The sequence below is a fragment of the Excalfactoria chinensis genome, chromosome 2 (assembly GCF_039878825.1).
Source record: "Excalfactoria chinensis isolate bCotChi1 chromosome 2, bCotChi1.hap2, whole genome shotgun sequence".
NCBI lineage: Eukaryota > Metazoa > Chordata > Aves > Galliformes > Phasianidae > Excalfactoria > Excalfactoria chinensis.
The window spans coordinates 139,589,354-139,601,402 of NC_092826.1; the positions used below are offsets into that span (position 1 = coordinate 139,589,354).

Genomic DNA, 12,049 nt, shown 5'->3' on the forward strand with positions numbered 1-12,049 from the left:
TCAGGAATTATAATGTTGGTGGGTTTCAGAGCCTTTCTCACACATCCCCGAAGCAGGAAAAAGCAATGGGCTGGGAAAATAGCAGTCTTTAATTTAATTTGTCAGCTGCGGTCTCTGCTGTCTCTCTGAAGCCTCATTCAGAGCACAATAAGATGTGTGCATATGTCAAGAGAGTGGAAGCAAAGTTGTTTTCAGATTATATCTGTGACCTCTCAGTGGCTGTAAGGAAAGAGGTGTTAATGACATGGCTTTAAGTAGGGAAACAAGCCTGTGTACCTCTCAGGTGTGCCTTGTATGTTCTTCTGGCCCTTGGGCACATCACTGTGCTTTCATAGTCAGCTCCAAAATCCCTCCTATCTCACACAGCTGCATTGCATTCACTTCTTCAATGCTGACACTGTTCCCATAAATGCATTCTTGACATCATCCTCTTGCTTGGTCACCTGGCAAGAGCATTGCATCCTCTTAATTCCCCCTGACCAAATGGGGTGCTTTCAGATGTGAGATAGAGGAGTCCAAGCTGCCTTTTAGGTAGAGAGAAAGAGGTAATTAATGTGAGGAAAGGGCTGTATTACCACAGCTGAAGACTTTTTGAGGAAAGACTTTGACTTGCCTTGAAATGAGGCACGTTAACCCAAAAGGCACGTCCTCCTTGCTTAGGTATTGGATGGGTACCCAGTGAAGTTCCAGCTCCAGAATTACAACCTAAGCAGTTGTAATCAGTGTCTTCTAGTCCTTTCCTAGTGATGGGGCAGGAGGGACAGACCATGGCTCAGCTGCCAAAAGATGGTTAACTTTTAAGCCATGCTCTGTCCAACAGAAAGTATTACAGGCTGCAAAATAGGTTTTCACCTTCACACATCAGCCCTTCTTTCTCAGAAGTGATTTATGTGCCCCTTCTACTTGCAGGCCATAGCCTGCCCAACTCAGATCCCAGTGATACAGCGTGGTACAGTTGGTAAACTGCCCAGTACAGAGGAAGCTGAAGGGAGAGCTCGTGGTGCCCTATAGCTCCCCATGGCCTTCCAGCCCCTCGTGGCCCTACTGCTTCTCACAGGGTTTGAGCCTTTCTCACTGAGTTTTTTTTCATGTCTCTTAATCTAAGCTGCCACAAATTCTTGTTTCTCCTTTCTTTTTAATCCCCCGAAGAACCTCCAATACCCTTCAAGGAAAAACTGAAGGATCTTGAAGTCTGGGAGAAGGAATCTGCCACCTTCCAGTGTGAAGTGCCTGTTCCCAGTACGGAGACTTCTTGGTTCAAGGAGGAAACCAAACTCCGTCAGAGCAAGAAATACAACATAGAAGAAGAGGGCACGTATCGCCGGCTCACAGTCCAGAACGTCACTGCAGATGATGATGCTGTCTATATCTGTGAGATGAAAGAAGGGAGCAGGACCATTGCAGAATTGTCTGTCCAAGGTAAGAAAGAGCTTTACTATTTCAGATGGGCCAAGTCTCACCTACTGGGTGAGAGATGCATGTGTGGGACTCCAGACTTGAGCTTGCAAACACATTTATCCCATACATGTAGAGAAGAACAGCAGAATCCATTACAATGTGAGAAGGGAGCCACTGATCCATGGGCCCCTGGGTCTCTTGCCAGGGCTTATCTGGGACACAGGGTCACAAAATGAGGAGAGACTGTGTTGCTGCACAAGGCAGGTTACATAGTGGGACCCCATGCTTTAAGTGGTTCCCTGAAAGGCAAAGCCTTTGAGCTGTAGTTCAGCGTTGTAGACTTTCCTTGATGTGATCCCAAGCAATGGATGTGTGTTCTGGCACCATCTCACACAGGTCTTGTCAAGTAAATCTTGTCTGAGAGTGGTGCAGATCAGACTGGGAAGTTGGCTTGGCAGCTGTTTTATGGTCTGATGAATGGTGCAGGCTGTGCTCATCATCCATATGATGTCAGACTGCAAAACTGATTCGTGTTTTAGAGCCCTGACATCTGGAGTTGCTTTTTGGAGTTTGGAAGGCTGATGAATAGAGGATAAAATGTAGATATAGGTCCCTGTTTAAGCCCCCTGAGTCCAGCTGTTTAGCACTGAATTTAATGTAAGCGTAGAGATGAGTACATCACGGGTGTCTCACAACAGTGTGCACATCAGAGACACAGTTGGCAGAAGGCAACTCACTGATTTGCTGTCTGAGAAAGTATTTAGCTGCACAACTCCAGGACCTGCAGTTTTCACATCGATGCTGCTCGTTCTGTTGTCATTGACATGTCTCCTGTCATGCAAACTGGAGACCTACTGGATCACACTCGTCCTGTCTTCTTTGAAGCCTGAGTTTACTCCATCTGAAAACAATGTTCTCCACTACATAAATTGGTGCAAGGTAGATTGTTGCTGAGAGTCATTGTGCAAATTCCTTTCTGCCTAAATAGCACAGACATAAGAGCTGACACGAGTGAAGGCAGAAGGTGTCATTTAGTCTGTGGACACTTGAGAGTTCAGATAGACATCCCTTTGTTTTGACTTCTGCTGGGGCCAAAACAGTCAAACCATTTAAGTGCGCTTGGCCCTGGTAGGGCAGCTGGTATTTGTTTTTACTTGTTTGTGCTGTGGTTCTACAACATGTTCCATTAAAAAGAGAGTGACTGAGCCAGGTGGAGCTCTCAGGGGAGAAAGAAAGCAGAGCCTTCCTGAAGGAGCCCTGTGCCAACCCAGGAGGAGAAGATTCAAGAGAGCAGGGTGGGGTCAGGATAATGTGAGAGCTTGGCAAGGTGGGCAGCCCAATGGCACTGCTTAGGGCAGCAGGGAGCAGACACGTGGCCAAGCTTCAGAGAGGATGAGCAGAAAACCAGAGTACTGAAAACTGATGAAGTGTGCCTGCTCTGTTCCATGTTGCAGTTCAGCATTGCTTTCCGTTAAATACCTCTAGATGCTTTGCCTGTTGGAGGGCACTTCTGCTTTGCAGGGACTCTTCTGGGGCTTGACAAAGTGACTGTCTGCTGATAGGACTGATCTGATTTTTCAGTGCAAACTTGCCTGTGGGTAGTCAAGTTTTGTAACTCTGACATTATTCTATTAGATTTTCACTGAAGGATGCGTGTGTAGTGTCTACCATGTATTGCTGGGTGAGAGCTACTGACTAACCTGGCTGTTGTCTGGGCGGTCCAGTGCTACAGGACACCTTTATATCTGCTGTTTGTGAACCATCCTTACTTTCCTATTTAAAGGGAACATCATTAAAAAACTTCCACGAAAGACTGCAGTTTCAGTTAACGACACAGCCATTTTCTGTGTGGAGCTGGACAACGAATGCCAGAACATCTGCTGGCTGAAAAACACAGAAGAGGTGAAACCCAGCGATCGAATCTCCATCACGCGCTCCGGCAGACAACACACCATGATCATCCGAGAGTGTACGATGGAAGATGCCGGTGAGATCGTCTTCCTGGCTGATGAAAGCAGGACTTCTACCCAATTCACTGTGACCAGTAAGTTTCCCTTGTATTCAGCCTTGGTGTTGTCTCAGAGAGTGGTGAGACACTGGTACTGCTGCCTGGGGAGAAGTGGGTGCTCCATTCCTAGGGGCGTTCAAAGCCAGGTTGGATGGAGCCCTGAGCAGCCTGACCTTGTGAGTGGCAAAATGGAAAGGGGTTGGGTCTTTAAGATCCCTTCCAACCTAAACTTGTCTATGATTCTCAGATTCCTCAGCACACAAGCACTCCTGTATTAGGGGTGTTCTTTATAGGTACTGCTACAATGAGTTGTGCGTTGGCCAAAGAAAGTGGGAAGTTGGCTTGTCAGAAATGCCAACAACCTGATGTTATGGAGAGGACAAAAGAGAGAGAAGACAAGTTCAGGAGAAAGCATGGCACAGCAGCCCAGGGGAGGCACTGGAGGCATTAAAGGCCAGGCTGGATGTGGCTCTGGGCAGCCTGGGCTGCTGGTTGGTGACCCTGCACATAGCAGGGGGTTGGAACAGGATGAGCACTGTGGGCCTTTGCAACCCAGGCCATTCTATGACTGTACGATTCCATACTGGAACAAATATAAAATGCTAACTGTAAAACATGGAGTAGAACCTGCGTGATTGTCCACAGTGTGGAGGTTTCCTTCAGCTGGCAAAGCTGATCTGGGCAAGGGTCTCAAGCTGAGCAGCAGCAGCAGAAGCAGCATAGCAGATAAGGGACCTGACATGAAATTTGGGTGAAGCTGCCTGATTTTATGAAGCCATTCACATTATTTTTTTGGTGCTGTATTTCCCAAATAAGTGGTTTCTGGCACTGCTGCGGCACCAGTCTGCATGTGAACATCGACTCTATTCACCATCTGGGAAGATTAGTACTTCCCTTCTCCCACCAGCACCACTCAATTACAGTTACTCAGTGGTTAAAAAGAGGAATCCTTATAGAAGGTTTTACAGCTGTCATGTTATCTGAAGTGCTTGGGGCATTCTGATGCTATTAAGCTATATTGTATTAATGAGGAAAAAAGGTAGGCATCTGGCTGTTGTGACAGCTTCTAAGTTATTTGGAAAGCTGTACCACCCAACCACTCATTCTATTTGACGGAGGTGACAAAGCTCAGTTTAATTTCTGACTGCTGTTTAAATGATGAAGCTAGAGCTGCTTCCTGGAGCAGAAAAAGCTCGGAAGCTGTTCTCCTACAAGCAGACACCTCTGAGCAAAATATGACATCTCAATTTCTGATGGTAAGGTCAGGAGATCTGATTCCAGCGTCTAGCTTTCGGCTTCATGCTATGTTAGTGGGACCTTTGGCATCTAGCTCTAACCAACAGCAACTGACAGGCTGGTAACAGTGCACCCCAAAACAGTTATGTGTCTATTTATGTTATGAGGGAAAATTGTATCGCATTGAGATTTCCTATTTTTACTCTTTGCATATCTAACTAGCTGCTGGAAGAACCCTGTACACCATGTTCACACCGCTTTCAATTAGCTGAATGAGCCTGTTGTTGGCATTTTAATACCATTTACCAGGCAGGTAATATTTGTGGAGTATTTGGCTCTCTCTACAGTCATGAATATTTGAGTATCTTCAACATGTGGCTCATTGCTTCCATTTCAGGCTGCCCAGAGAAGCTGTGGATGCCCGTCCTTGGTGTTCAAGGCCAGGTTGGATAGATGGTGTGCAGCCTGAGCTGGTTAGTGGGCAGCCAGCCCATAGCAGGGCATTTAGAACTGGATGATCTTTAAGGTTTCTTCCAACCCAAGCCCTCCCGTGATCCTATGATTGTGTGATTTCATTCAGGTTCTTTAAGATGAGTTCTCCTGAATGCGCTGTTCTCCATAGGATTATAATTGGAGTCTGGATGGGTAACTTAAACCAGACACCAAACTTTCTGATGGCCAAAATTAAATGAAATCAATCCTTTACTGTGTCAGTAGTCTGTAACTAGAGCGCATCGGGTAATTCCCAGCCTCCTGCCTGTATCAGTGGCTGCACACAGTGAATAAGTCTGATGGGATTTTAACCTCTAAAATGTTCAAAAGCAACCAGAGGGTGAATGTATTCACTGTGCAAATACCTGCAGGAATAAGCTTGTTGTGTATGTCCTCAGGTACCACAATAGCCACATCTCCTTGGCTGCAGGGTCCTGTGATGGGGACTTGCCTTTGTGTCATTTCCTTCTGAAGTGAATTCTTCAGTCCCCAAACTTGGCTCTGCATAAATTGCTAAAACATGTATTTGCTGACAGAGATCCCTGATGACAGCTCTCACCCTTGGGAGACAAAAGGGCTTTCTGTATGGGAGTAGCACGGAATTCAAAGGCACAACAGGGGACAGATTCCCAGAAGAAAGTGGCTGCAGAGAACAGCCAAGCTCATGGAACAAGCAATTGAGACCTCCATAGAGGAATGGACTCCAAAACCACTGCGCTGCTTATTCATATCGACCATTTATCTATAAAACGTTGTAGTTGTGCCACGTTTAGCTGGTCTGTGCTTAAACTTGTTAAGAATAAAACAGACTCAAACATTTCCATACACTTCTGGAACAGATCCTTGAGAAGAAGTGTAGACCACAGGCTCCTTGCGTAGGAGTGGATTTATGTTGCCTCTCAGGATGCCACATCTGTGTGTAGAGACAGCAGAATATTGCTGTGCTTTTCCTTATGCAATCCATGGTGCTTTGCCACATAGTGCTTCTCACAGGCACATCCGTGTTCTTGTCTGTAGTTCTGATGGGGACTGCTGTGGTTGATGCGGGCAGCAGATTAGTACTAGTGCAAGTCAGCTCCTGTTCAGTGATGTGTAATAGACACAGGAGGTATCATGGGTCTGTGTCTAGCACTGAAAACTTCAGCTTATGAATTGTTCATAGTAAACTCTGAAAGGATCTTCTATGCTTTCTTTTGCAAAGGTTTTACAGAGATTTATTAACCTAGGGTAGCCTTTAGACCAGTGTAAGCTCTAGTTTTCCTCACTCAGACATAGTGTGTTTCTCACTATTTTTTACCTTTGGAGTCTCCCATCCCTGGAGATATTTAAGAGACATAGGGATACAGTTAATGGTGGGACTCAGTAGGTCATGCTGAATGTTGAGTCTGATGTTCTTGAAGGTCTTTTCCAACCTAAATGACTTTACGATCATATTTCTGTATTTATTGCTATTCAGCTCCCAGAAAACCTCCCACCCAGCCCCCAGCTGACCCCGTGGTGAAAAATAAAACAGAAACCTCAGTGACGCTGGCATGGTCCCCTCCGAAGATGCACCGCCCCATTCCAATCGATGGCTACGTTGTGGAACGCAAGAAACTAACTGGCTTCACCTGGGTGAGGTGCCACGAGTCTCATGTCCCTGTCCCAGAGTTCACAGTGAGCAATCTGTCTGAAGAGGCTGATTATCAATTCCGAGTGTCTGCAGTCAATGCGCATGGACAGAGCCCGTATCTGGAATTCCCAGGGAGCGTGCACCTTGGTAAGCACAAAAACCCCAATGGAAATGGGTCAGTGTGTGCTGAGCAGCTGTGTTGGTTCCCTAAAGACATTTCCTTTGACTTTAAGTAGTGCATTAACACACCAAAGACTTTCCTTCATTCCTAGTTCTCCTATCTCATTTCAACCTCCACCTACCACTAAAGTGATACAAGTTATGTTACTGTGACAGAGCCGTGAATATCCTTATATTTTGATACCTCACATGTGCAAGAGGCAGAACTTTCTGTAACAGATCTTAAGCATAGAAGTGCTTCTTCCAGCACTCGTGCAAAGGGAGAAGTAGAAATGTACCCATGATTTAATCTTCCGTCTATAAATGAGATACCAGACTTGCATCTAAAGAGTGTTGATGTGACGATCATGATGCCATGAAAACCAGGTTCCTGTTGGTTTCTCTTTAATCTCAGAGCAACTAGAAGAAATGCAGGATTATACTTCATTTGTAGGGTGCCACAGAATCATTCCATGCCATGGGATTGTTTCTTCCTTTGATTCATTGCACTGAACAGTCTCTGCTTAGACTCCAGTCATTTCTGTTATTGTGTCATTCTTTTCCCTTGCTGCCCAAATATGCTCGTGCTTCCCTGGAATATCTAGCAGTGATGAGTGGGCTGGGAGGACTGCTGAGGATCTTTCTGAACTATAAGAGCAATACTTTGTATTAAAAAATAACACAACGTGCTTGCTAGGCATCCTGGGTGGTTTGAGACGCTTAGCAGGTCTGTTATGACGTGAAACATCTTAGTACTAATTAATACATACCTGTTGTTCTGTCTATGTAGAAAATAGGAGTTGCTCTTGTGTGACAGGTCAGTTAACTGCAGCTGGAGAAAGCAAATCCCATTCATCGATCATGCACTATATTCAGTGCATGCAAGACATGTGCAGGATTTTGTTCTCATGTCTCATTTAGTCTAAGAACTACCTTCATAGAAAGACTTGTTCTGCTGCATGGCAGCCTTGTGCCTTTTGGTCTCAGACATACACGTTGTTCTTCTTCCTCAGAACCAGTCCTGGCTGTGAAATCCCCCCTAACAACTGGTGAAGCTGTCCCTGGAGGGGATGCCATGTTTACTATTGACCTTACAACAACATGTTGCGGCACTTGGTACCTCAATGGGAAAGTCTTACAGGAAAGCGAGACCTGTATCATCAAGAGAACCCAAACTACTCACAGCCTAATCATAAAGAACGTCACCAAGAACGATGATGGAGCAGAAGTGAAATTTGTTGCCAAAAATGTTGATGTCAGCACCAAGATGAGAGTGAGAGGTATTTGCTTTGATCATTCTCCTTTCCCCATACAGTCAAGGCATAGTTGCTGTGATCTGATGATTAGAACTGGGGCTGCAGGCATTCACTGACTGTACCAAATACCTGAAATTGCATCACATGGGCTGACGTGAGTCCTGGTAATGTCCTAAACATGATAGCACTGAGTGTAGAGTAAGCCAATCTACCCAGCTGCTTGGTATCTGAACCAGACTGCTTCATGCCAGCTGATGAATGTCTGCAGTTCACAGCCATTGGTCAGTGCATTCAGTCACCAGGTTTACCACTGCATCACCTCAGAGCAGTACTTTCAGCTCCAGGTTCAGACAGCCTTTCCGATTGCACTGGAATAGTTTAGAAGGAGGGGAGCAATCATTCCAATGAGATCTCTATCAATCAGCTTTGCATAACAAAAGCTAAAGAATAAACATTCATTATGGGAGGACCTGTTTGTCGTTGGGTAAAAACCTCTGCTGAAGCTTGTTTAGAGCATTATCAATCAGTAGAAGGAGATGTTTGGTTGTTTTTTACTTAGTAAATCTGACAAGAAGACCAAATTAAATATCTTGAATTGCTCAGCACTGACACAGTCGCAAGTGCAGGAACAGAACATGATACTTTTTCAGAGATCTTGCAGCAAACATTGATCACGTTAACCTGATGTAAATTGAAATAACGAGGCCTTTGCTCCTGACAGGTGCTGCAGTGAGATTTACCAATAAGAGCAAAGATGTAGAAAAGATCTCCGCTCGGCTGCGTGAGGAAGCCAGACTTCAGGCTGAGCTTTCAGACACAGGCGCTACTGTGAAGTGGATGAAGGATGGGAAGGAGCTCGAGGCCAATGAAAAATATGAACTGCAAATTGTGGGGAAGAGACACACCCTGAAAATTCACAACGTCTCAATGGACGATGCTGGAAGTTATCAGTGCATCTGTGAGGGGGATAAAATGCTATATCAGCTTTCAGTGAAAGGTATGTGACTGTCTGGGCTGTCCTCTTCCTGCCCAGAGCCAGCAGACTGCATTCACCTGACCGTCCAACAGTCCAGCTGTTGTCAGACAGCATCTGGGGTGTTTTTAGAGGCTATTTTGACTTGAACTGGCCAGTCTGCTTTGTAGAGCCATTTGATTTCTGTGTTCTGTCCCGTGATTCGTCCCTAAGATACAGAGGAAATCAAGGCAAAGATAGGAAAAAGAGCATCTCGGCCTTCCTGCTCTTCTCTCAGGGTGGCCACGAGAGATGATGTAAACAGCTCTTTTTGTAGCAGTGATTCAAAATGTAGAAGAGACCTGTGAAGAGTCACAGGGGTGTTTACCTGGCTGCCATTCCATGGTGGGTTTTCTCTTACACAGATGTAGAGAGAAACTTAACTTTCCCAGGCAGCTCTCTGTTTTGCTGCAGGCTGTAGGTCTGATTTCTGAGATCCACACGCTGGGCCTTGTTTGCAATAAATGAGAGCTCTTTGTTTGCTCCAGTGGAAGAGTTTCCATTTCTGCAGTACCCTCTGCAGATTACATCAATGCAAATGCACCTTCTTCCCAGCAAATTGCCTTTTTTCTTTTACACTGAGTATGCATGAGGCTCTTCATCATATTCTGCTGGCTTGTCACCCTTGTTGATCCATGCAGAAACAACAAAGCCCTAGAGTAGCGTATGCACTTTGGCATTGGAGAGCTTACTTAATTGGTTATTCTCAAAGAACAAACTCCAAAGAGGCATGGAGACAGCTCTAAACAGAACTGAATAATGGGACTACATTTATGGAGAGCAGAACTTCCTGCCAACGCTTGTCAGTTAGTCTTAATTTTGCTTTTCTTCTCTCTCTCTGTCGTGTTAGCATAATATTTCATGCTGGCAGGTCTGCCCACAGAATTAATTGAATTAGCTGATGGACGTTTCCATGTGCTTTGCACTGTAATGTGACTATCAAATGAGTAATCAATGCTGTTATTTTAAAGTCTGTGTTGGCAAGCTGTAAGACAAACAACTGCCGTTGATAGCTTGGTTACTGCAGAATCAGCTTTCGTGTATCTCATATATAGGGAAGAGACCCTTAAGGGTCAGCTAGTTCAACTAGTTCAACTCCCCTGCAATGAACAGGGACACCGCAGCTCCATCAGGTGCTCTGAGCCCTGTCCAACCTGACTTTGAGCATCCTCAAGCTCACAATGCCACACACTCCCAGTACTTCACCATTCAGCATCGCCGCTTGTATCTTCTCTTCCTGTAAATCAGAGCTAGCTGGTAAATCATCTGCTGTGAGGGTCAGCTGTGTCTCTCACACGGGCATCACGTGGCTGCTGGGAGGCTCTGTCAAGCTGCAGCCAGAGGTGTGTCACCCGCTGGGCCTCGTGCCCAGAGGAGCCCATAGGAAAGTGTTCTTGCAGTTTGTCATGCACTGCACTGCCATGAGACTTCATGTGCCAGACATCCCCTGACACGTGACCTCCTGCATCCAGGCAGGACAGCTGAGACGTCTCCTTCAGCCTGCCACGACTGCAGTTTCACCCTGGTTTTACTAAGGAAGGAGAAGGCACGTGGATGAAACTCTTTTCCTGCTCTTCCTCCCAAACCTTTCAACCTGTGTGCCATGCTGGTGGAAAAACAGAGATCTCAGCAGCATCCATCCTTTGCAGGGAGGTTGGGAAGAGGAGATGGTGTTATTCCATAAAGGGAGGTGGGGAACTGGCACAGGCTGCCCAGGGAGGTAGTGGGGTCCCTGGAGGTGTTCAGGAACTGTGGAGATGTGGCTCTGAGGGATGTTATCAGGGGGCATGTTGGGTTGGGTTGGGGTTGGAATCAAAGGAGAACCCCCATGTATTTCAGCAGGAAGCGCTGCTGGTAACAACACCTTTGGAGCAAATCCTGGTAGGGTCAAACTCAGCTGGTCCAGTCTGGAGGCTGTTCCTCCTTGCTGCAGTATCTGCAGTGAAAACCAGCACCTGCTTTTGTGTGGCTGGGCTGACATCCAGCAGTGGTGAGGGGACTGCAATTGTTAGAGACAGATTCTGAAGAAATGAATTAAATTTGACTGTATTATAGGATGGATTTAAATGTATTTACAGGATCTCAGGCACCCCAGTGTCCCATCAGCTGGCTCTTGAGCTCCTAAAAGACAAGAGTTCTGTAGAATGTTGTTGAATTTGTATTATACATGCGTGTTCTTGGAACTGCAGAACTAATGCATGCATAATCCAGACTTTGATTTTAGCAGCTCTGACTGCACCGTCTCAACAGACCCTGCTCAGTTGTGTGCACTGTTTTGAAATGATATATTAGCAAGAAGTTGGAAAACAAACTCCATTACCCAGAGTAAAATGGGACCGTGGCCTTAGGCTTAAACTTTTGCCTAAGACAATGGTGAGATGTTAAATCTTTGCAGTCAATTATTCCACTGTGCGTTAATAAGGGCCAGTTTCATCATCTAAATTCTGCGCTCCAGTTAATTTCCAGAAAGGAATTTTGTTTTTCTTTTCAGTCCTAAGTGATATCTCCATCTTTTAGGCTCGTTTTGTTTGCCAGGAGGTTACAATGCAGTAATAGAACACCCTCCATTGCTTTCCTTCCAGTTTGCTTGTTCCAATTCTTCCCTCAGTTTTCCTATTTTAGACATTTTCTTGAAGCCTTGGGCTTCTTCCTTTGGCTCTGTCCCCTGTACAGTGTATGTCCTTCAACTTCTGGAGATAAGATAATCTGGTACATTATAAAACCATTATAAAAGCTGCCAATTTGCCAGCTTCTGAATTAGAATCTAGCAATTAGAACCAGGATTAAACGTATACGTTTGGTCTCATGATAAATGAATACCTCATGGTCACCAATGCCCTTCAATTCTTTACCATCATACATATTTTATGTGTCCA

The 12,049-nt window shown here is 45.5% G+C and overlaps 1 protein-coding gene across 1 annotated transcript in view; it reads left to right on the forward strand.

Moving 5' to 3' along the window:
* The window catches only part of OBSCN (obscurin, cytoskeletal calmodulin and titin-interacting RhoGEF), a 167,003-nt gene that overhangs the window by 14,582 nt on the left and 140,372 nt on the right, over nucleotides 1-12,049 (forward strand). Inside the window, exons 3-7 of the mRNA XM_072328332.1 lie at nucleotides 1,150-1,419; nucleotides 3,182-3,442; nucleotides 6,591-6,893; nucleotides 7,919-8,185; nucleotides 8,883-9,158. Of these exons, the coding sequence (XP_072184433.1) occupies nucleotides 1,150-1,419; nucleotides 3,182-3,442; nucleotides 6,591-6,893; nucleotides 7,919-8,185; nucleotides 8,883-9,158 (1,377 nt within the window). The remainder of the gene's footprint in view (nucleotides 1-1,149; nucleotides 1,420-3,181; nucleotides 3,443-6,590; nucleotides 6,894-7,918; nucleotides 8,186-8,882; nucleotides 9,159-12,049) is intronic.